Source organism: Brachycentrus maculatus, unplaced genomic scaffold (genome assembly GCF_059751285.1).
Source record: "Brachycentrus maculatus isolate JH-2025_06_01 unplaced genomic scaffold, ASM5975128v1 h1tg000703l, whole genome shotgun sequence".
NCBI classification, from domain to species: Eukaryota; Metazoa; Arthropoda; class Insecta; order Trichoptera; family Brachycentridae; genus Brachycentrus; species Brachycentrus maculatus.
Window position 1 is genome coordinate 331,861 of NW_028281434.1, and position 27,307 is coordinate 359,167.

General features: G+C 34.1%; 1 protein-coding gene across 1 annotated transcript; it reads right to left on the bottom strand.

The window, feature by feature from the left end:
* Positions 1-3,937: 3,937 nt before the first annotated feature.
* LOC148300514 (integrator complex subunit 6-like) lies at positions 3,938-25,615 on the bottom strand. Its single transcript, XM_088274664.1, has 13 exons — positions 25,362-25,615; positions 25,182-25,259; positions 23,017-23,256; positions 20,931-21,111; positions 19,055-19,305; positions 18,194-18,379; positions 14,863-15,015; positions 13,551-13,778; positions 11,630-12,037; positions 10,196-10,396; positions 9,047-9,527; positions 7,080-7,418; positions 3,938-5,633 (listed from the first exon to the last, which is right to left on the bottom strand). Exons 1-13 carry the CDS (start codon positions 25,476-25,478, stop codon positions 5,374-5,376), a joined length of 3,123 nt encoding a protein of 1,040 aa, XP_088130790.1. The 5' UTR covers positions 25,479-25,615; the 3' UTR covers positions 3,938-5,373.
* Positions 25,616-27,307: the final 1,692 nt, after the last annotated feature.

Here is a 27,307-nt window from a genome sequence, read left to right on the forward strand (position 1 = left end):
AAGAACGCCATCACGTCGGTGATGTACAAATCAAAGTGCCTTTTTGTGATTTCTCTCCCGCGACTGGTGCATGAATTTCCTTCTACCGTGATATTCGTAATATAATATTTCCTTTGTAGATATGACTACAAACTACGATATTACACAGCTTGTGCGCAATTTATATCGCGAGGCGACATCTTATTACGCGGACGTGACACATCGTGACGTCACGGGTGGTATGACGTCACATAATAATAATAATAATACTTAAAAAGGCAAGAAACGTGCTTCCATTTCATTTAAATTTTTATCCTTTATTTAGGAACATGTGTTAATTTAGTTTAAAAATATATTTAACGAACAAAAAAAGGTGGTTTATATTTTAAATCGAACCCGGGACCTCCAGCACGGTAGCTTAACACCATTACACCACAGGGCGGACCCAGGGGGGGGTGAAAAAATATATTAGTGATTTTACACTCATATATTTATTTAGTATTACCTTGGACTGATCCTTGAAGCGCAGGAGTGATGACCTTGCCTTCATGTAAGTAAAGATCAATATAATGCTTCGTCAATAAGATGCAGTGCCCTTTGCACCACTGGATGCGGATAAGGGTTAGAAGAAGATTTTTTTAAATATAAAAATCAACCTCTGATTTAGAGTCTACGGAGTTATATATTGTTTTTTTTTAAACATAAAAATAAAAAAAATCAAAATTCGTGTCAGTTGTTTCGCCTTGTTAGGGCATTATCAAACTACTGTACGTATCAAACAGTAAAATACTGTATCACACGACAATTTGGCAGAATTCTGGATAGATCTTACATTCGGGGGTAAGTTGTTCCACGCATAAGAAATACTACCTAAAAACATCAGTTACCTCTCTGTTATTAGTATGAAACATAGCTCTGCTCATGAAACATGTGAAAGCGAATCCAAAATGTCAAGAAATGAGTATGGATGAAAATGTAGTTAAATAACATACATTAGTTAATAGCAGATTAGTGCTACCGCAAAATAAGGAAAATTTAACCCTTAGCACTGGAGAGCGTCATAGAGATGGCATGCATGGTGTGCCATACTACTCGAGTGCCGTCGCTATGGCGCTAAGAAAATAAAGTCTTAACACATTGTTTGTGGGAAAGACTAAAAAGCGCCTTTCACATACTGTTGGTAGAGTGCGGGAGATGCTTATAAGCGTTCTATTTGCTTACTTTTGGTCAAACGCGAGAGATGCCAAAAAACACTGTACAGTTCGGATTTGGGTTTACAGTTACTTGTGATTAGTATACTGAGGAAGGCAGCAGACTATCTGAGTATAATTAGGATTGGGATTGATGGAAAAACTGCCGACAACAATGTGTTAATGATAATGAATGTGAATTTGGTTGGTTTAAAAAACTTTTGAGTGCAAAGGGTAAGTGTATAATGATAAAAATCCATAACTCTTCAGAAATAGAAGGATGTACGTATGTACATACATATATGTATGTGCTTGCATTTTCTCCTAAACAGTTCATATTTTGTATCCTTATGAATCAGAGATGAATGTGTAAAGCTCAATTCCAAAATCAGCTACATGTAATGCATTTTTAACAAAGCTGAGAAATTATTTATAATAGCATTGAACTGCGGTTACATTTATAGACGTGATGAAACTTAATAGTCAAAATATATTTTTCGGTGACAAAGATCCATGATTATTTTAACCTTTCCGGGAGTATGGACGTAAATGAACGTCGGAGCGAATTTTCCTCAAAAGAGTCTTGACGTTAATGAACGTCAAAGTCCGTCTATCAATTGGTACAATGTAAGCAATGACATCAGTGGATATTTGTCATGACATAAAACATAGAGAGGCGAGTTTAATTTAATATTTGACTTTTTTACATAATTTCTTCATAATACATAGATTTCGTGAAAAAATAAAATGAAATTCATGTAAAAAGTAACCCAGTCCCCAGAGAAAGTGGGACATCAATTATTGTACTCCCGGAAAGGTTAATCAAGGGTTATGTGCTTGATTTTACCAAACGCATATATCCATCATGTTATCAAGATATCAATGTAACATTATTATCATTATATAATTTACTTCAAGTGGATTGACTATTTGAGTGTGATGTGATATTTAAAGCAATAATTAATTAATGATAAGTAAAAGCAAACACAAATAATGTTTCTACATAAATTTTTGGATTGTTGTAAATTTATTCTAGACAGAAATTTTGTAGTCAAGATAACATAACAAGCTACTAAGTGGTCATCTTTTTTCAAAAAATATTTCTAAATTATAATGTTGCCATATTTTTTACTTGAAAAGAAGAATAAAGATTTTTTTCAACAATCATAATGGGTGTTATTGGATATATGAAGTTATGTTATTTTTTATTTCCATTTCGTACATTATTTTCCAAATACGTACATATATAGATTTTCCACATAAGTTATATTTGTATTTATTTATTTTTAATGTAAATATTTTTTATAGATTTTTTTCAACAAAATAATGGGAAAATTTTTCCTTTATAAGAGTTGATAATGAACTTATATGAATGGGATATTTACCCTTTTTAGATTACATATTTATTATAGATTAAAAATTATATCTCCATCAGACTATATAACAGTTTCTTACCTTTTCAATGCGGATGAAGCGGCTTAAAAAGTTCCTGAAGATTCCCACAGATGTCACTGAACAGACAAAACCTAAAAACCCTAAAATGTGTGATAGGGTTTCCTAACAAATAAAAACCTCTCATAAAAATATAACAATCATGTAATAAATATTTGGCATTTTACATCAATCAATTATCATATCAGTGTAAAAATTTTAAACTAGAATTCATATTTGGTATTAAAACTTCATACCAAACTGTCCCTTTACTTCATCACTATTAAAGCTGGGAGATCACCATACTCATTAAACTCGCGATTATAAATTGTTTGTAGTTTTAAGATGTTTTTATATTTGATACCATCGGATCAGATGCCTCTTCCCTGCACAAGGCTTGTCCGTAACTCATCTCACCAACACTGGCGGCGCGCGCATTAGCGACAACTCATGGTGTTATTACTCAAATTACTCAACAAATCAACTGTAACGTACTTCCTTTTTTATTAATCATATTATTTATATATTCAAAAACATAAATTTAATAATACACATTCGTCACCATAGTCGAAAATGTAAGAGCGCAAAATTATACCGGTCACTGTTTTATTTTATTTGTAAGGTTGTGAGTCACAGTAGAATTCTGCAATTAATAATACTCAAATCGTTCCAGAAATATTATTTATATTCCATATAAATTATAAGCTTAGTTTTAACAACAACAACATGACTTTTGTTCCGGTGAAGAGTAATTTACATTGGGTATAACAAATATTGCAAACAAGAATTGCTGATAGGATTGCTTTGATACATTGCTTATACACAGAAGTAAGTTTATTTCTTCCATCGACCAATCCTTACGGACACTGTACGCTTTGTTGCTGTAACGCAGAACTATCCTAAGTCTCATTTAGAGTCAAAATTATTTTTCATATTTAAAGGAATGTTTGTGAACTTTGTTGTATCTCTAGACACGATAATAACAAAAAATAAAGCATCCCAGGTAAATGGAAATTACACTTAACTCTTAATTCACAGGGATCGCTTTAACTGAGATGTTTAAAAAATTCCTACGACATTTTCTATTTCCTTAGTTCCAAAATTAATAGAAATATACAAACATTAAGCTGTTTGATTGTATCAGCCAAAATATAAAAGAACACAGTTGACTGTTGTATTCTTTTGTATAAACACTTGAATAAGTCTTGTATTAGATTTATATGAGTCGGTCATATAAAAGAGGCTAACTACCACCGTTGATATTAAGAAAATCAGAGATTCGCAAACATCTCCATGTTCAGCCAATCTCATAATGTGTGGTAAAATTTTGGACTGAATTTTTATTATTATTATTTTTATTATTATGTAAAGGTTAATTGACAAACTTGTGCATTTTTTATATTCCCTTGTTAGCCGGGAAATTCATTTAAATGGTGTATTTTTCACCATCCACCCTGGTAAAATGAGAGCCTGCAGTGTATACCCTATCACGGTAGATTCTAGCAAATATTTTACTACTTCTAACTCTTATAGGTACCCGATAATGCACAGAACACCGAATCAGATCACAATCTTAACTTCATTATTACCTACACAAAGACAAGGTGATCAGTCCAAAGTTTCAGGTCAATATTAAATCAATATTGCGGGAAAGAAATCGCAAATATTTATTGTCACCCTCGGGAATCAAACCCGCGATATGCGCTGGCCAAACGTAATCACCATTACACAACGGAGGTGGAAGTATTATATAATGATATAATAAGTAGTACTATATTCCAAAATATTATTCTATTTTATAAAGACATATGACAAAAATATATGGTTGGGCTGTTTATTCTTTATCGGATAATTTATTTAGCGCCATGTTTGTGAAAAATCACGTCAAGAAGGGATAAAGAAAAATTGGTGTACAAAAAAAATTAAGATAAAGTACTAAACACAAATTCAATTGAATGTGAGTAAATATTGATCTCTACCTTGAGGCTTGTATACATTTTGGTGGAGACTGACTGGAGCTATTTCGTCGTAACGTAACACGTTACGATGCGAGCATTCGTCAGTACTGCGAGCCAAGCGCTCCATTCATAGTCGGAGCGCTCGCCGCAAATGACGTTACGACGAAATGCTCCGGTCAGTCCCCACCTTTAGCTTACACGAGATTTTAAGAGTACGGGTATACAACCTAGTCATTGGCTCCTATTCTACTTTTCCTACTGACTATTGCCCTCCTTTTTATTTCTTGTATAGCAGTAATATCTCTCATCTGAATGCTTTTTCTTTCGTCAACTGTATCGTATCACATATATTGTACTCCTAGATCCGAGAATCTAGAGTGCTGAATTTTGATCACCTTGTCTTCATACAATTTATGTTAAAATTAAGGAAGTGTCAATCTGATGCTGTGTCCTGTGTACCATGGGGTGCGGATAAGGATAAAAAAATGTTGATTGTGTAATCGTTGATTTTTCTTAAACATTAAGAAAAAAGTTGACTATCTTCACTGTAAACTGTCGTAGGTTGTACTGAAATAGGTTAGATCTGCGCTACAGCGACGGCTTGCATAGTACGAGGAATTAAAAACGTGGCGAAAGCCACAGATAAATGACGAATAAATAATATTTACAATAAAATACTTTTTGGACTATAACATCAGGCTGTTGTTCTGTCAGACTTCTACTGCAATTCAATGGGAAACAAAAATTGTCGTTTTTCTTTTAGTATTTATTTTAACGTGCTCGCGTCTCGCGTGTTAAACCGGGCACAGAGTGTCTTAACTGTGGTGGTTGGCGTGCGGCGCGTACGTGGGGCGGTCCGAGCAGTCACCCGTGAAGTGGTTCCTCACGGGCAGGAAGCCGTGCCCACTCGCGCTGTTGCCGTTCCTCTCCATGGCCGATGCAAACTCCCGCAGCAAGTCGGAGAGCGTTTTTCTCTTGAACCTGAGAGATTCGTCTATCACCTCCTGCAGAAGCGCCTTCTTTATGGAGATGCTGCCCTTCATACGTTTCAGGTGACTGAATAGCTCAGTGTAATCTGGAAATAAAAATACATATTAACCATTAATCCGTACGCATGTTAATTTCGACCTCATACATAGTTCACTTATGTAGTGTAGTGGTAAACACATTTGGCTACCATATTAGGAGTCCGGGATTTAATTTGAAGCAGGAGAAAATAAATGTGTTTTTTCACTCTATTATTTAATTATTATTACCCTGGAATGGTACCTGAGGCGCAGAACTGATCATCTTGCCTTTATATAATAAACGGTCGAATAAACATTGCATTATTTTAATGTAGTGCCCTATGCACCACTGGGTGCAGATAAGTGTCAGTAGTAGTAATGTTTGTTTATTTTTTAGATCCACCACTAATCAGCGATAATTCAGAAAATCACTCAAAATATTAACACATTGTTTGCGGGAAATGCTTAAAAGCATCTTTTTCATACTGTTGGTGGAGAGCGGTAGACGGAGAATGATCTCCGCTCCCGCTCTCCGCGGGAAAAAAAATTTTATACATATGTCAAATGGTAATAATATTATTTTAATTTTAACAATTTTAATGAAATAATTTTATTTTTATTTTAATGGCCTAGTGACGGAATGATTTTCCGATACCGGTAGTCACAAATAACTGTTTAAAAAAGTGGTATTACACAAAGTAAACAATGGATGGTAAGGAGAGTGTTTTATTACCATACCACAAAGTTATCAATGCTTTTGATATACAAAATAAGTTTTAGCTATAAACATTAAAAACTATCTAACAAGTTTGCAATCACCTAATTATCATTACAACTGTGATCCGGCGGGGTCACTGCAATTACGCTTCTTGCAAAGATGGTTCAAATTAATTCACCCATTCACTGAGGACTGGCAAAATGAGATTAATTTTATTTACAAAATAACAGTATTATTTATTTTTTTCCAATTTTTTTTAATAACATAAAAATATTGGAAAAAAACAATGATTATCATTTGTAATTTTTTTTAAATATTTTAAAGATATAATAATATTCAGATTTTAATAAAAAAAATTCAAAAATGATATAAACATATTGTTATCATCATTCCTAGTGTCGATATTTTATTTTCATCTGTATTTCAAAAGAACATTACGGACTCGAAAAAAAATAAGAACTGTGATCGTACAAATTTTTATGAAATTGCTTCAATGCTTTTGTACTCAAGCAGCACAGAGTTTTCCAATTTTTATAGGAAAACTGGATTGACATAAAAATATGACATGTGTGTAATGGGTGAATTGTATGAATTTTGTTTCAATTGCAACATATTGTGTTATGTGACCATTCCAGATAACATACTTCATGTGATAGGTATGTTTTTTAAAAAAATACCTATTCTCGGATATAACGAGGAACGTTATAACGAGCAAATTCACTCGGTCCCTTCGTCCTCGTTATAACCGAGTTCGACTGTATTTGTATGATAAAAAATTGTATGGATTTGTACATACCTTTCCCGGGACGTCTGACGTCCTTGAACAGCTGCGCCCTCACACTGAGATTGTGTTTCCGGATCTCGCCGAGCTCCTTCCGGGTGAAGGGCGCGGGCGGGGGCGCGGGCGCGGCGGGTGCGGCGGGGGCGTGCGGCAGCGAGTAGGTCAGGCCGTGGTGCGGCGGGAGCGCCTGGTGCGGCCGGTTGGCCAGCCCGATCATGCCCACGGCGGCCGCCTCGTGCAGGATCATGTTGATCTCGCGGTCATCCTCCATGGGCGAGACGGCGTACGCGGGGAATGGGGGCGGAGGGGGCGACGGGGAGCGGGGCTGTTTCAGGCCCACCGAGAGATAACTATCTGTAATCAAATAAAATAGTAACATTAAATTCTGTAATTGACCAAGAGAAATTAGTTTGATCACTGGGATTGTACAAGGACGGGAGGCAAGCGTACAAAGTCAAATAACATTGCCAGACCAAGCTTTAAATATTTCTATAACCAATCTGCATGATACAACATTTTGAGTGTGTCCAAATACTTGTTCACAAAATCTGGATTATCTCCAATCACAGGAGTTATTTTCATATTATTTTTTGACATCTCATCAAAGATGAAGAAGAATATTGAAGTCTGGGCATTTACGGGGCTTACGACCGTCATAGGCTTTAAGCTTTTTATTAAGAGTTTCTGCTTAATAAAAAGCTTCTTTACATCTCACCAATAGATGTCTCTAGTGAAGTTTTAGTGATTCATGAACAAGGTTTCTAAATTGGTTCATATATATAGAACTTCCAAGAATTTGAGTAGTGTGGTTGTCAATAATGGGTAGAATTGGTGAATGTTACACGTGTGTAAAGTGATTACTCAAACCAGCCTATGACGGTCGTAAGCCCCGTAAATGCCCAGACTTCCATATTCTTCTTCATCTTTGATGAGATGTCAAAAAATAATCTGCATGATACCTAAAACAGTATGGCCGGGAGACCTACAGTTCAACCTCTAGTGAATCAAAGGACCACAATACTCGATAATGACCGGGAGACAATTGATTGATAAAATTTTTATAAAAACTGATAATATGAGAATATTATTCTCATTTCTCACATTACGTTCTATCTCGCAATTCCACTGTTTCAGAATGAAAGAATAAATATACATCCATTGAAATAAAGTGAGATAACTGGGTACAATCAAAACAAAGAATAATATAAAAAATTTAAAACTGGGTTCGTTTTCCTAATGTTAATACACTATGAACGAGAAAGGTATTTCTACCTCTAGTCATCTAGTGGATTGATGCTTAAGGACAGGAAGGGTATTTTTACCTCCTGCGCAGGCCTCATTTCAAAGTTAGAAATGAAGGAATTATCCAATGTTTTATATGAATACTATATTTGTACTATTCTCTTTCTAAATAAACACAAGGTCTTAATTATATGTACATAATTATCAAATCCCGTCACCAGCGGTCCGCAGGTAAAAAAATCACCCGTCCGCGTATATTGCTCACTCCTTAATACATCACAAAACTTGATTTTTCAGGAAAAAGTTTTTAAATTTTAAGAATATAATGAAATGTATCAAAAATAAGTATCAACCCACTTATTGAACTTTTTTCTGTGCAACAGATATTTTTAGGTAAAACCTGAAAGTTTTTTCTCCGTTTGAAAAATATTAAGTATATTTAAAAAAATAATTAAACGATACCTTTTATTCAAAATGAAAAAACAACACTTTCTGCCCTGTAGCGGGTAAATATTAAGTTAAAAATATGCCTCTTTTGCTGGGATATAGTACATATTCTGGGCATTCCGAAAACATGCAAAACTGAAAATTGACGATTTTTGATATATGACGTTGTTGAAAGGATTGAGCGATATGTTACATAACTATTAAAATTTCCAAAACTGAAGCCAAGTCTCCAATCCCACAAGACACAACCCATGTGGGTGAAGAAGCCGGAGAAAATAAAGTACGGTAAGTACCTCCATTGAGCAACGGTTTGACAACGGGCGGCAGGGCGCTGACGTTGACCTGCATGGGAGGCAGGTAGGGAGGCACTTGCGGGAAGAAGTCCACGGGCGGGGGACCGGGGTCGGCAGGCGGCGGGCTGGCGGGCGGCCGCTCGGGCGGCGCGGGGGGCGGCCCTGGCGGAACGCTGTGTGCCGGGCTCTGCGCGGGGCTGTGTGCAGGACCATGCGCAGGACCATGCGCAGGACTCTGCGCGGGGCTCTGCGCAGGGCTCTGCGCGGGGCTGTGTGCGGGGCTCTGCGAGGGGTCGGGCGTGGGGGGCCCGCTGGGTCGGCGCGCCATCACGTGCGGCGAGAGAGGGCCAGGCTTGCGCTTGGGCGGCGCGCGCAGCACGGCGGGCTCGCCGCCCAGCGAAGGCGTCAGCGGGCGCTTACTAGACAGTTTGGCGCTTCCGCCACCCACTAGGTCGATATCCGCTTCATCCACCATCATCCGCTGAAAATTTTTAATCGGAAATTGATTTGTGATCGCGCAAATCAAAAATCATACTATTGTTTTTTTTTTCTTGATGAAAAAATGTGTTGTAGCACATTACTCAAATTCCTTTTAGAAATTTGAATCGACTATTCTTCATCTTTACAGCTTGGCCAAATACTAGATAACATTACATTATCCTAATAAATTTATAATCTATCATGTAATCATTTTATTGCTTTACATTATTAGGTCAGCATTGAGTAGAAGACTTTTGCGACATCTTTTTTTTTTTTTGGTTTTTTATTTCACGCGAGTCTGGTCAAAATAAGTATACGCATGATCTGGCAAAAAGTCGAGCACTTTGTAGGGACCCAATGACACGTGTCAATCCACTGTTGAGTTTAGTAATGGGCTAAAAAAACATATAGATCAAAATTCAACATATAAAATATGGCGAATTTATTTTACCTGAGTGGTATTAGGGTCCCTTACCAGAGAAGGGATGACATGTATCACTAAGCGCATACCAGACGAAACTAACATGACATTGCATTTTTTTATTATTATATGTATTACTGGTCTTTATAATAGCTTACTGTAGTATCGGACACACAGTGTTACAATTGCGATGTGGAATAACAACATGTAATTGGAGCATGGAGATAGTGAGTATTTTGTAAACAAACCTTATCAATTTTGAATGGGTTTCCAAACATGTGTTGTCTAACCGGAGCCGACTCTATTTCTCTGAGCTGCGGAGTCATTCTCTTGAGGTACTCTTGGTAATTACCCATCTGTGCCACGGGCATCGAATGCAAAGAGTCATCGTCGACTAATTTGGTGTGCGCTAGCGACGGCTGGAGGAAATTTGCTCTCATTCTCACCACCTACAATTACAATAAACACATCATTATATAAACTATACTCCTGAGTCATAGTTTGGTTACATTCCTAGAACAGGTTGGGAAAAGCAAAAACGCATACATCGAGATCACTCACATTGAGTCACCCTTCTACGAACAAGAGTGGAGAAATAGCATCACTATATAAATTACCTTTGTTTTACCAAACAAGCTAGCAAAATCATATGATCATCAAAACAATGTTGAAAAATAACATCATCCGCGAATACTGAGAAACTGCTATGTTGAAAAGTATTATTGCACATCAAAATAGTTATAGTTATCTGATTCGACTTTGAGGTGATTTTTTGCAAAAACAGCATTAATGTAGATTAACCAATATTATTAATTAGTATTATTGATTAAATTAAGGATAAAGTTGATTTTTAAGTCAATAAATTATATGTAAGGGGTTACAAAAATGAGTAGAGTAAAAGCTTTACTAGTATTTGAACCTTTTTTTTCTTCTAAAAATCCTATAAAACTCTGGTCCCTCAATGATATATTAATACAAAAACCTCAATAATTTAAAGAACAAAATGATAATTCTCAATTTGAAAACATATTTCGCTCTATATTCGCACTTAAATTACAAGAAAAGAGTAAAAAACCATTTTAAAAATTCAGAAAAATACATTTTTTACAGAAAAAAAATTGTGGGAACTGTCCATACTCAGCCTGTTATATTGGTCTTAGTGCTGTTGCTTGCTGCTCAGCTGCTTGGTGTTTGTATCATGACCTTAAAGAGTACTTACCAAAATCCAATACCTAAATCTAACAACACAAATATATTTTTTCATTCAAAATAAATAATTAATAACATTAGCGCCCTAAAATTGGTTATCTTTCACGCGTATGATATAATTAAGCATCATAGCTAAGAACAACATAGTGTTGACACCTATAAAAAGGTATATAGATAAAATTATAAAAATCATACATTCTACATATTTTTACATATTGTATGGCTATGTTTACACATCTTACAACGTTAATTGAAAAAAATACACATATTGCGAAACAAACGAGGTACTTCCATCTCTCACAAGCAACCTAGCATTTTTTTGCTGAAAATATGGAAAACGGCTTTAATTTTCATTTGAAAAGGCCATTTTTAGCATTCACAGCATGCTCCTTTTAAGACCTTTTAATAAATCATAATAAAATTAATGCAAATCATTCACAAAATATTATAAATTATAAGGAAAAAACACTTGCCTGGTCGAGCAAATCTCTTCTCTGTATGTCGAAAGGGTTTCTATACGTATGCGCTTGCGCTCTATGCCGGCTCCTGGAGAGTCCCACCACAAATCCTCCAAACTCGTTCAGCTGGTCTCGCAAAGCGGTGAACTTGTCTTGCAAGCACGGGTGGGTGGCCAGATCCTTCTTGAGGGGAAACCTCGGGTTGACTCGGACCGTCTCGGCCCCCTTCACCGGGACAGAGCTCGTCCCCATTTTGTTCAATACCTCGCTGCACAGCTTATCAAATTCCAACTTGGCTTGGTTTTTCAGACGCTTCAGATAATTGACAACGGAATAGCTCAAAGAATTGTCCTGGGAATCGGGGACTAAACTTTGAACCAGTGGAGTCGGCGCTCCCATCTTTGTTAAGGCTCGTTTTAAAGGCTAGAAGAGAAAAAAATATGACATTCTACACTGGTTTTCAAACATGACTATTCGATTAACCATTCACTCAAATAGGTATATTTGGCACTGAACACGGCGAAAACTGAGCTATATTTGATAATATGAGCCGCAAAGATACCATTGCACGTTAGTAGACAGCCAAATCAAAATACCTTTATAATTTATATTTGAAGCACTAACTTTGTGATTTTCCATTTTATAATCAAAATGTAACTTTGTTTTAAAATCACTATAAATATTTTATTGTAACTTAATTATAATGTCTACCTGTTTCGAAGCTAACACTTCTTTATAACTTAACTGATTAATACTAACAGTATTAATCAGTCTTAAAGAAGCGGTTAGCTTCGAAACCGGTAGACATTATAATTAAGTTAAAATAAAATATTTATAGGGATTTTAAAACAAAGTTACATTTTAATTACAAAATACCTTTGTTCTTAAGTTAACTGAAATTAAAATTGTCACAAAGAGAGGTTCAACAAACAAATTGATATTACATAAATTGGTATTACATAAAGTGAAAGATGAAAGATAAGGAGAGTGTTATATTACCATACCACAAAGTAACAATGCTTTTAATATAGAAAAACAGGCTGAAGCGACTGTGGAGAAGTCAAAATTGAAAATTTGTGAGACTAGGAACCATAAAGCATCATCTAGTGATAGACATGCCTAAACAAAAATGACTGAAAAAAAAATTACATACATTCTTTTTTGACATCTGAACATAGATGAAGACGAATATGGAAGTCTGGGCATTTACAGGGCTTACGACCGCCATAGGCTAAGTGATTACAATTTCTACCCATGATTGACAACCACACTACTCAAATTCTTGAAACATCTAGATATTGATCAAACTCGAAACTAACTAACTAACTAACCATCACGCCGCTTCCCCGTAGGGGCGGCCGAGAATCGAACGCCACACCACTCTATCTTTGCAAACATTCTTCGCCTCTTCTACATTCATGCATCTCCTCATACATACCCGATGATTATTACGACTCCTGACCCGGCCGCTTTCAAGTATTTGACATACCTGATTGTGCCAAGTTTTCCTCGGTCTTCCTCTGTTTCTTTTCCCAACTATATTCGCCTCATAAATTTGTTTAACCGTTCTTTCCTCACTCATACGTTCCACATGTCCAAACCATCTTAACACACCTTTCTTAATTTCAAGTATTTGACATACCTGATTGTGCCAAGTTTTCCTCGGTCTTCCTCTGTTTCTTTTCCCTACTACATTCGCCTCATAAATTTGTTTAATCGTTCTTTCCTCACTCATACGTTCCACATGTCCAAACCATCTTAACACACCTTTCTTAATTTCAAACTAAAATTTCACAGTGCTAAAAACTAAAGGGATGCAAAAAGTGTAAAAAAACTAAATTGAATGTTACCTATAAAAAATATAAACAAGTGACGTACTGCTTTATACTAAAGTGTGGATTACTTGACAGGTGAAAAAAAAAATTAAATTACTCACAGACACATAGTAAGAGGGCATTCGGTCAATGTACTGCTGGAACATGAGCTTCCACTCGGGTGTCGGTTTACATCTATGGATTTTGAAGAGATCATCGAGTAGTGGGAGAAGAACGGGATAATTGTACGGCATGACAAACAAGTTCACGCAAGTCAGGTTAGTACTCGCCTTCAGGTAACCAAATGGGTGGCTCACCTCTGAGCCCTTGCAATTATTCGCGACAAATACCTGCAAAAACCAACATCACATTAAAACAACTGCAAAAAGTAAAAAAAATCTTACAAGATAAAGTTCGCCAGTTTGTTTCTAGAATAATTAACACACTATGGACGGGAAAGGTATTTCTATCCGTTCGGTCGATTGATGCTTAAGGATGGGAAGGGTATTTTTACCTCCTGTGTCGGTCTCTTTCCAAATTCAGAAAAGAAGGAATTATTTAATGTTTTGATATGAATATTATGTACTAATCTCTTTGTTAAGGACTTAACTATATGTTAATAATATAATTATCGAATACTGTCGCCAGCGCTCCGCAGGCGTAAAAAACACCCGTCCGTAGTGTGTTAAGAATAATACAATTAATAACTATAACATACACATTCACGTTTTTATATTTCATATTTTTTAATAATATTTAGAATTTTTGAACCATAATTTATGAAGAGCAATTATCTAATATCTAATATCTAAAAATACTGATATTCATTAATTTACGGCAATTTAACGAAAAACTTTGAAAGAATTATTTATAAAATGATAACTAACCAATATAAAAAATACAGTGAACTGAACTGAATTTGATGTTTCTTTTTTTTTCATGGTGCCAATTATTTTTGTGAATATTTTGTACAAACAAAACCTTGATTCTGTCAATTCGAGAACCTCAAACAATATTAAATAATTCACAAATCGTATTTATTTTTTATATAGTAAAATATTTTTGTACAAAAAATGGTACCAACTGAGCAAAAATGTAACTTTTTATCAAAAACAAAAATTCACATCACTGCCATACCCATTTTTTACACGTATGACTTAAATCATATGTGCAAAAAATGTAACAAAATGTTCATTTACTTTCATTTCACCTTATATTTCAGTATTTTTCTTGATTCATTAAAGAAACCTTTAATTAAGGCTATAACATAATAAAAATTGTGAAAAGAGATATTAAAATTATTTTTTTAGAATATTATGGTCAGTAAATCAAATAAACTTGGAATACTGTATGAATTTGAGTAAAAAGTCTTGAATAAATGTGCACCAGCTTAGTTTTGAACCAAAACTAAGCAAGCATAGTTTAAAACCTTACCTGCCAACATATAGTGGGTTGTTTTCTTGCTAATATAAATTGTGTTAGTGGACTAGGTTCCAGTTCATACTTATCAAAAGGCAAATTGTCTATAACCATTGGTTCTTGAGAGGAGCACGTGAACTTTACAGCAGGGTGAGCCGATCTTGGGGGCTGGAAAAATAAAACTATTTTTAGCATTGTAAAGATGAAGAAAACAAAAATACACTATAGCTATTTTGGCTTGAATGGGCATTTCAAATTCAACTTGTAAACTTTAACTATTGTGTTTTATATATCCAAAATGTTTTTATTTTTTTATTAACATAAATTGTATACATTTATTTATATCACAATTTCAAGCATATTTATTTTTTAAATTGCAGAGATCCACTAAGCCACCTTGTGTGTCTTGTCGATGGAATTCTTTTTTAATACATTTTTTTATTGTTTTTAACCATTTTAACCTAATATACACACAAAAAAAGAGAGAAAAATTAAGAATATAAACATTTTACAATTTTCATAAAATGAACTCTCGATCATTCACCCATTCCTTTATTTTGCATTTGTTCCATATTTTATTTTGACCTCTAACATCCGTCAGCAACAAATTAAAAATGTTCGGAACGATATATTGCAGTGTTCGACTCCCATATTTATTGTTAATTCTTGGGACTATCAAACCTTTGTTGTAAGTAAATCGTGCATTTTAGTTACACAGTAGATTATATTCATGTGCAAATGAAAATCGACTTAAAAAAGTACATATGAAAAAGGAAAAATGAAACAGATAGAAATATGTATGTAAATAACAAAGAATTTGTATTTTGTATATATTTTGCCTTACCTATGTATTAATTCCCAAATGGAAGATAATGTGTTAACTACATAGTGCAAATAATTTTAATGTTACTTCTATGTGGTAAAAAAAAATATTAAATCCGTAACTTAATTCTTTAACAATTAACAATATGTGGACATTTCTAATAACTATGAAGACACCATAGTTATTAGAAATGTCCACAAGTAAGCATAAAGTTATCTACACCGTGTAGTTATCGCTATGTCTATCCATCGAAATCGATCACCTGAAGTATATTTCCTCAAAACATTACACCATACAATTATTTTACAAGCAGACAATCTCTAAAATAGAGACTTTGCAGGCGATTTTTTGAAAATTGGACTCGAAATTGAAATTAATAAAAAAAGTTTAGTAAAATCATAAAAAAGCATATTTTTAAAATTGGTTAATGAGACTTGATTGTCCAACTATTGTGCTGCTTGTCTCTCTTGCGAAGCCAACTTTCAGGAGGTTGGCCATCTTATGGACTATGCAGACGTTTTCTATTAAATAATGATTTAATAGAAAAAGAACAATGAAAGGTTAAAGTCATTTTAAATACTAACTGACATTGCATATCCACAAAACAATGAGTTGGTAACTATTCGTCTAATAAAACAGTCACATCAACAGTTCAACCACAGTAATAATCCATGCATTTGTTAATATTCACGTTCAATAGTAAACAGCCAACGTGAAAGTCTTGAGGTACATGGAATTACAAAATCATGTACATAATGACTAAGAAATAGCGTTACTTGAGCACAAAGAGCACATACAAAGGATCAATAAAAATGTCATATCTCTAGGTAAATCATTCATGATAATGGTAAAAGTGACTTATCAATTGTCCAGTAATGCCTATTTAAAACGCATAAATATATACTGATAAAAACAACTAATTCAATATAACTCATACTTTTAAGTCCATTACAAGAACAGCTCGTAGATCAATCAAATACAGAGTCATTAATTTTTCGGTTTCAAAAGAAAAGCTAAATAAAACACACAGCAATACATTTTTTATGAAAATTTTATTTCATTATAAAGTTTGAACTTTGCCATTTAGTGTGAAAAACAATATCATTCAAATGGCACCTCGGGAAGACTTGATGCATGCGATTCTTTTGAGGTCTACCAGGAAACTTTTCACGCAACAAAGCCATAATTGGTCGTGTTGTGTGGCTTGTTGCACCATTTTACTGGAACCACATATCATTCAAGTCATGATCTTTAATCAACGCCAAAAAAAAAACGGTTATCATTCGACCATATCGCTCCGAATTGACTGTAACCGTCTGCCCATTGGCATTTTCAAAAAAATACAGGCCAATGATACCTTTCGACCATAGACCACACCAAACATCAGTAACAACCTTACGATATCAGTAACGCTTCCACTCTCTTCAAAAATCTTCACAATTTTACCGATTATTTGCATATATACCTGCCCGTTACCCATTAGAAGGCATTTAAAGTATGTGATATTCGTGATTAACGTAGAATGTAAAATCCAAAAAAAAATCATTACATCGCCATATACTTGTCTACACAGCTCTTTGCATGTCATACATGCTTTTACTGTGTTTTAGTGATAGCAAGACAATCTATAAATACGAGTTGTGTGTGCATTGTAAACACTTTATCAGAACTATCATATAAATAAAATACAAATTTAATTCATATGGTAGTATTGCTGATTACATTTTTCTAGGTTATATGTTGCGTATCAAAGATGACATTAAGGCAGCTATAAAATCCACTAAGATAATCATTGCAATGGAATCCAAAACATCAATAAACACATCATAATAGTGATTAATGCATTGATTGGGTGATTAATTAGTAAAACTCCATACTTAATATTTTTTATATTAAAATCATACACTGATTTTTAGGGACTACTAAGTTGTATTTTTGATTTATAAACTACTAAGTTGTATTTCGTCCGCCTCCGTAGTGTAATGGTCAGCACGCTCGGCTACCGTTCTGGAGGTCCCGGGTTCGATTCCCAAGGGGGATGAAAATGAATATAAGTAATTTTTTGTCACTGTAATATTTATTCAATATTACCATGGACTGGTACCTGAAGCGGAGGGCTGATCACCTTTCCTTCATGTGTAAAACGATCATGATAACACTGCGTTTATAAGACACAGTGCCCTATGCACCATTGGGGTGCGGATAAGGGTTTTATATAAAAAAACATAAAAATTTGTGGCAATTGTTTTGTGACAGTAGTTTGATAATGCCCTAATAAGGCGAAACAAGTGTCACTAATTAAAATATATATATGTATATATTTTCATGTTTTTATAAAAATAAAATATACAACTTAGTAGACCCTAAAAATCAGTGTGATTTTTATAAACTCAGTTTTCATTTTAAGTAGCTGACTTTTGCATTTCGAGATATATTCTGCAACTGTATATCTGTATATCTCCGACATATGGATAATCCTCATATTTTGTCAGTTCAGGGGTAAGTTAAAAAAATTATACTGACCAATGAGAGCGCAGTTGGATCAGGGCGAAATGATTCCGGTATTGGCCAGAAACCCACGGCAAAACCTTTCTGTGCCACTGTTCGAGGTACATATATTAATTTACGACAAGACTGCCACGCTGTGTTGTTCAACATACTTTGTGGGCCTCCAGGGCCCATGTAAGATGCACCATTGTTCCAGCGTGTCTGAAAATAAATCAAATTTAACCCATTATTATCGTAATTCATCGTAGAAGCAATATAAAAAAAATTTAAAAACATTTAATTTTTTTAAATTCAAATAAATACATGTTTTTAACATATGGTTTGCGGGTAATGCTTAGAAGCTTCTTTTACATACTGTTGATAGAGAAGGGGAGACGCTTATAAGCGTACTATTTGCTTACTTTTGGAAGAGCGCGAGAGACACCAAAAAATACTATACAAATCGGAATTGATATAACTAAAAATAGAAAATTTAATTAATAATTAAAATAGAAAATTCAGTGGAATGGTAGGATTCAAAACCCCGGACATCAAAATGGATATCCAAAACGCTTACACTGGACCACAATTGAACAAGCTCTCATATTTTTGTGAAAAGTTCTTAATTGGATTTTAGTCATTTGCAACTATCAGTGTTGCTAAAAAAAATATGTATGCTACATTTTTTTTTAAATTTTGAAGTCAGTATTTTACTCACAGATATGGAATTTTGTGTAATCTTAGATATAATAATCCCAGATATCGCATTAAGCCCTATTCTTTTACAAACTGATGTAGTCCTTGAATTATAACATTTTTGTCCATACTCCTATAAGAATAATGTTCTTCAAAAATTAGGTTTGAGATTCTGAGAAATTACATAAAAATAACACTAACCCCATTCTTGTCACCATCGCAGTTTATAACATCCCCGTATATATCAGCCTTATCCAGATCATTGCCAGCACCATTCCCCATCCCCATGGGGTCGTCCAGTCCATCCTCTCTCCCGGACCCATTGTTCTCTATGGGGGGAGGATCGGGTCCCATCTTCTCAAAATTAATTACTACACCACTCTGCACTTTAAGAACCAAACTATCAATACACTGCATTAACATCCTGTGTGATGTGATGCAGTACGATCGACCTGGAAGTAAGAAAAATGTGATTTAATTATATTAAGTAATCAAAAGGCTCAACAAGAGAGTTTCTAGAGAAGCTATTTACACACTTCGAACGGGAAAGGTATTTCTACCCGTTCGGTCGATTGATTGCATAAAGACAGGAAGGTTATTTTTACCTTCTTTACAAGCCTCATTTCAAAGTCAGAAAAGAGGGAATTATCCAATGTTTTTAAATTATCATTATACACCAATCTCTTTTTAAGGTCTTAACTATATGTCGGTAGTGTAAAGGCAAAGGGGTATATCTGTCAAATTTTTCATTTTCCATGTTTGTTCTACAAAATCTAAAAAAAGTGTATTCCTTAATCTGGCAAAAGGATATAGCTTTAGTTGCAATACTTATTTAGTTTTTTAAGATATGTACATATAAAATTACATAAAACAAATGAGTTATTTAATTTCACTAGTTTGTTTTTGCTCTCCTGTAAAATTTGATCCGAGACAGGTATACCCCTTTGCCTTTACACTACCGATGTATGTAATCATAAAATCCCGTCGCCAGTGGTTTGCAGACGTAAAAATTACCCGTCTGAAATGTGTTAATAACGGGGACAATTGAAGCGGACAGACCAAATAAGGCAATTAAAAGGATCCAATTTAAACCCTGCCTTCAACTAGAACCAGTATCAGTAGGAATGGTCTATATCAATGTTATGACATCCTAGGAGATCACAACCCTCAACACTGAGCAAGACAAGGTATTAAAAAAAAATGTCATGGCTTCAGAAATTTCAGAAAAAATGTTTTCCTCACTGTTCTGTTCATGACTGAGCAACCATATTAATAGTTATTTAATAATGGGCAGAATGGTGAATGTTATACAGTGCTTTAAGTAATTATTTAAACCAACCAATGACACATTGTAAGCCCGGTAAATGTCTAGACCTCGATAAACCATTTCTGTTGAGATATCTATAAAATGTTTTTTTGTTATTTTATTTAAATTATGTAATAATCAAACATGATTCGATTTGGAATATTTTAATCAATTTTGTTGAATCAAGGAGTCTATAAGTGAGCAATGTTTTTCAGCAATATTCCAGACAATACTAGCTAGCAATATATTGCCATGACAATATCTCTTGTTTACAAGTCTCTTAAAAAATTAGATTTTTCACAGAAAGACTAAAAAAAATCCTCCTCCCTTTTTCCTTTGCCTTCCTTATCTTATCAATCAGTAATTTTCATAAATATTTAATATAATATAAAATAGTTGCTTAATTAATGCAGCAGTAAATTGTAATTCATGATTTATTAATTTTTCATTCTCATTTGTAATTTATGTTCAAGCATCTACCCTCTGATTGCAAACAGCTATATAAGGTATCAAATGTTTTAACCAATATCAATAGTCTGTTTTTGGTTGGTTGGAAAATATTGCTTCTTAGCAATAAGCCCGGGAATGCGCATATTTCTTTCCTGTATATGAAGTTTAGATAAATAAATAATGTTTATCAATAACTGAATGTAATGGAACTATAAATTATTAAAATTGCGAATTTGATACTAGAGATGTTTCCACGGAAAACAGTAGGTAGGGACTGTCACTGTCCGGTTCTAGGTTTAAAAATTGTTGAATGAACCTTACCTCCCGTTACTTCACACATAGCATCTATAGGAGACGAATCTGAAGGCACTAATCCTGAGTCCCTCTCTATGGCAGGAGTTCCAGACAGTCGCAGCACCAGAGAAAACAGTCTTTGGTCCCAACGGAAAGGTTCTCGGGTCAACTCCGATCCAGGAATAGGACAATTCATCGGTAGATTGAACTAAAAAAAGATATAACATGTCTCAATTTTACTACTACTCCTATACGCAACCAATGGTGCATAGGGCACTGCACAAAATTGACGCAGAGTTTATTTGATCATTTATTAAATAAAGGAAGGTGATCAGTCCTGCGCTTCAGATACCAGTCCAGGATAAAAAATATTTATATTATAGTTAAAAAACCCTTATATTTATTTCCCCCCCCCTGGATATCGAACCCAGGATTTTGGGCATGGTAACCAAATTTGCTAACCACTACACTATGGAAGCGGTATCAAATGTTACTTTTTTGTAAATTACTCTGAAAATAAAGGAATACTAAAGCTAATAAATTTATGTATAAACTGTCTTCAATTAGCATTCGAGAGAGTTACGTTCCTTGATATTATTGCAAACAGTAAAACCGCGGGCATCAATATTCTAGGCTAACGGTTCTCCCTTCTACTGATACAAAATGTATGGAATTTGAAAATATTTAAATAAAAATAGCATTTTGAAATAAAAAGTGCTTGTTTTACAAAATAAGTTTGTAATTTTTTGTACCATCATTCAAACAATATTGAAAGATAATATTATGTGCATAATTTATTTGTATATATTGGCAATAATCTTACTCTAAAACAGATTCCCAAGAAATTTTAATGTAAGAAGCCAGGTTATATGACAACAGTTTCCTGCCGGCCTTTATGTTGTATTTTTATTTATATTAATAAATCAATCTTACATTATAATTCAGATACTAATTATTCCATTCTGGAAATCATTCGTCAAAAGTGTAGTTTATAACAATAGCTCAAAAAAAATAAACTGATTATGTATATGAAAATAAATTGTAACTGACACAAAAATTTATACAACATGCAATTTCATGCATTATTTTATCACGTATTATAGAGTAGCCATTCAGATACTGTAAGCTTCATATGGGATAAAATGCCATGTGTCGATAGCACTTCTTGCTAATGTTTCGGATGACAGTGCAACGTCCACATCTATTCATATGTTAATGATATATGATATTATCCGAACATTTTTTTTCAAAAATTATTTTGGTGCTATACCGGCTTGACACTCAATGTAACCTATGCAAGATATTGGAAATTGATATAATGCAAAGCAACAAAAAAATATTTTTATATATTTTTTGCTAGGCAGTATAGTATAGCAGTGGCACAATAAAATCTGCCTAATATTTTTGGATAATTTTAAACAGTTTTTTTTTTAAACTAAACACTTGTATAATACCACTTATTGAGTGTAGTAAAACTATACACCTGTAGATGAAAACAAACGTAGTTTTCAAAACTAGTCGTGTGTAACAAAATAGAACTCTTTTTATGTAATAATAATAATAAAACCCTTATCCGCACCCCAATGGTGCATAGGGCACTGTGTCTTATAAACGCAGTGTTATCATGATCGTTTTACACATGAAGGAAAGGTGATCAGCCCTCCGCTTCAGGTACCAGTCCATGGTAATATTGAATAAATATTAAAGTGAAAAAATTACTTATATTTATTTTTACCCCCCTTGGGAATCGAACCCGGGACCTCCAGAACGGTAGCCGAGCGTGCTGACCATTACACTACGGAGGCGGACATTTCGTCTACTTATCAACAACACTCGTTTGATAATGCCATAACTAGGCGAAACAATTGTCACAATATAAATTTTTTATGTGTTTTTCTAATAAAATACAACTTAGTAGACTCAAAAAATCTGTGTTTGATTTAAAATTAATGCATAAATTATAATGGAGTTCAACAAATTAAACACCAAATCAATAAATAAAGAAATAAAACTCATGAAATGGTATTAAACAAGCGTTTTTTTTTTCATTCCACAAAGTCAATGATGATTCAATAAATAATATAATTTTAAGTAGCATTGAAGTTATACTTACTTCTTCCTGAACTCCTCCATTACTAGACAACTTCCCTCCATCGGTGATGACGACTATCACAGATGGCTCTAGATAAAATGGACACCTCCCCTGACCATAAGTATCTATGCCCGTTTGCATTCTGTTGATATTTAAAACATCAAAAGCGTGCTTTAATGCTGCGCCCATCGTTGTCATTCCAAAACATTGAAGATTTTTAAGTTCATTTATAAAAGTCGCTAAGTTCTCCTTCCATCCAGCCTGCAACAAATTAATTATCAGCTCATTAAGTTGCATTCATATTAATTTTCCATAATTGCCACAGATAGCAAAATATTCAAATTAATGTTATTTTACTGCTTGGGCCGAGGTTATAAACCTAAAATATGTTATTAGTAGGAATCATTTCTAGAGCATAATACTAGAAATGTCTTTGTCACATCGATGTGCCCTACGTAAAGTGCTCTAACTACATTTTTGTCAATTTTGAGATATTTGGTGTATTTTATCAACAGACCGTTATCTACAAATATAAATAAACAAAAAAATATATAAAATAAATTACGCCTAGTTTTCAGGCGTATAAGACGCTATCTAAATAGAATTTTCTAAATGAACTGAACTCCTAACACGCTAACTACTTAATTTTGACAAAGCATAAAGTTTTAAAACGATTTAATACATTATTTTATTGTGTTTTTCAATGTATAATACTAGTTTAGAATTTCAGATAAAAGCGTTAATTAATAAAAAAAATATGTTGAAAAAATCTTCTAAGCTCTCTCCTGTAAAGTAACAGATTTGCAGATAGAGTACTTTACATAGGGGCCGTCGATATGACATATCACTCACTTCTTTCAACAACGTCATATATCGCTCACTCCTTTCAAGAACGTCATAAATCAAAAAACTTGATTATTCAGGAGATCATTTTTAAAGTTTAAAATTATAATAAAATCCATTAAAAATAAATATCAACCCGCATATTGAACTTTTTTCAGGGCAACAGATATTTTTAGGTTAAACCTGAATGTTATTTTTCCATTTGAAAAATATTTAATATATTTAAAAAAATAATTGAACAATAACTTTTCTTCAAAGTGCAAAAACAACACTTTCTACCCTGTAGCGGGTAAATATTAAGTTTAAAATATGCCGCTTTTGCTGGGATATAGTACATTTTCTGGGCGTTCTGAAAACATGCACAACTGAAAATTGTAGATTTTTGATATATGACGTTGTTGAAAGGAGTGAGCGATATATTAATAATTTTCACACTTATTATTTTTTGTTCATTGACATTTCTCCATGGCATTTCAATGAGATGATGTCAATTTTTAATATTGTGCAACTTAAGGTAAAATATTTTTTACACCTTTGCTTCTTTTTTGCTCCATTATTGCTCTCACACATTAGCAAAGATGTCCATTAATTGGTGAAAACACTACTTGGTAAATGATAAGAATGAATAGAATTAAATTAATTAAAGTAAAAATTAATTTTCATATTGACTTCAGGAAAATTAACCCAGACATCATGAATGATAGCCAAAAATACATAACTAAAAAAAGACATAACTAAAATTGAGCAAGATAAACATTTCCAATCCAAATTTTTAAAGAATTAAAATTTGACATAGAACACTTTTAGACTCAGTGTTTTCTGGTACATTGTTAATAACATGTTTACAGATTTTTAAAAAAAGTCGTCAAATAATTTGTAAGCATGTGGAAATATTAAAATAATCACATCCAAAAAAAAACATATTCGATTAAGTTTAGACTTTTCTTGTTCATAATATTACGTTTTAGAGATATTGAGAAATTAATTTTGATTAACACATTTTCACTTTCGATACAAAATCGTGGCCCAAATCAAGTTCCCTCCATTGTTTTAAATTAGGAAGGTGACAAAAGCGCCAATCAAGTTCAAGATGCGCACGCACATTATTCGCCATTGCCTCCGCTGCGAGCGACGGCGGGGGACCCGATAGCCGTATGTATCATGCTTCTTTTTTTTGAAGCCGTGATTTCTCATAAAATATGTCCTTTATAGCAGAAATAATATATATTCATTTGGGATATACGATACTACATGCATGCACACAATTTGAAACACTGATTTTATAGCTAAATTAACACAAATGTGAATTTTATGAACAGTCACTGGCAGAAAATTGTACCAACCTTGATGTTTACGGGTGGCTCTTCAAAAGTCAGCAACATATACCTATCACCTCTGCTTTCAGGGGACCTTTGACGCACCTATAAAGAAAATTAAACTTCCATAATCACACTCGCTTAATAATAATTAAAATTCAGAGTTAGATAACCTCAAATTAGAGCAGTCAATATTCCGAGACGTACCTTAACGAACGTTTCCACGGCCCCCTTGGCCACATCGAGGAGCGTTGGGCGTCCACCCAAATAAGCTCTTTGATTCATAGAAGCCGAAGTATCTATTAAGAATACTATAATTGTCATTTTGAAGCCTGATAATATATTCTTCCTAAATACATTGAAATAAACACTTAAAAGGGTCTAAAAAAAGCAAAATGGCCACTTCATCGCACGCAGGTCCAGAGAGCGACCATTCCGCAGCCGCTTCGACAAACAGCTGAACAAGCCTAAACGCCACGAAGACTCATAGGTACCACGTGACCTCCCCACACATTCGACCGTTCGGCTACTGCCGGAAAACCGTTCGGAGCACTTCGGCTCTTCTCGTGATAAATATCTCCCCACTCTTGCATATTATAGATAGGTAAACATAAATTATTTGTAGCATTTGTTTATGAGCTGCTTTTTTATAAGATGATTTTTTGTTACAATAACACTCTTCACGAGACAATTTATAAGTAGTGGGTTATTTTGCGACGACTATTTTGTAAAATTAGAAAACAGTTATTCTGTTTATTATGCTTGTTGGATGAGATCGGCATAGATGTTTTTTGTGCAATGCAGGTACGAAGTTTAGTGGGTAGTTTAATAAAAGCTCTATAAAAACGTGCTATATCCATACAGTATGTAAATAGATAATCAAAGCATTTTTTTGTGATCGCATACCTGCAGTATATTAATAAACACGTATAGATATAATATCATTATCTCTATGTTGCACAGTCGGTGTGTATCTACCTCGGTATCCTAACCACATAAAGAGATAGGTATTCATACATGCGCTTAACCCCTTCAGTGCCAGATTTTTTTAAGCAGCATTATTGTTCGTGCAGTAAAAGATGGAATAATGCACATACTCAGGTGAATACGGTATCGAAAAAAAAAAGAGAGAAAGAAATTTGTGATGTCAAAATTCGCCCTTTGATACCGCCTGCTCGGATTACAAATACTTATCAGAAATAATGTATGTAATTAAAATGTAACTTTGTTTTAAAATCACTATAAAAACAAAGTTATATTTTAATTATAAAATGGAAAATCACAAAGTTAGTGCTTCAAATGTAAATTATACTAATCAGAAACATCGTCGTTTTATTGTCTACGATGCAAACTAACAAAAATCTGTCACGGGTCGATTAAACGATGAATCTTTCGTCGTGAAACGATGAATTTTTTTTCAAACTACAATTTATTTGTAATATCGTCAAGGTGTCGAATTTTCATAGTCAACGTATCGACAACGACCAACAACCGAAAACGAGGGCCGTCTAGCCCCTTACCCATTTTTCGCACAAATAAATGTAACTTTGCACTTCCATGTAAAAGGTCACGAGTGCTATTTTTGGCTGCGCCAAAAAAATATTTGCGTATAATGCAGTGCTATATTATGAAATCAACTCTTGTTGCATTTTTTTAGTATAATATTTTATATTTATAATAAAATTAAGAAAGGTGTGTTGAGAAGGTTTCGACATGTAGAACGAATGAGTGAGGAAAGAACGGTAAAACAAATTTATGAGGCGAATGTAATTGGAAAAAGGAGCAGAGGAAGACCGAGAAAAACTTAGCACGATCAAGTATGCCAAATACTTGAAAGTGGTCAGGTTAGGAGTCGAAATAATCGGCGGGTATGTATGAGGAGATGCATGAACGTGGAAGAGGCGAAGAATGTTTGCAAGGACAGAGTGGTGTGGCGTTCTATTCTCTCTGCCTACCCCTGCGGGGAAGCGTGTGATGGTCAGTTAGTTAGTTATATTTTATATATTATTAATTCGAAGCGTAAAACTGTTAGAATGATAACCTCAAATTTCAAATTTCAAATTTCAATGACCGAAATATCACTGCGCTACCTGATGCAGTTCTTCATTGACCATTCGTTGCGGGCAAGAGAAAACAAGGAGAAAATAATTTCA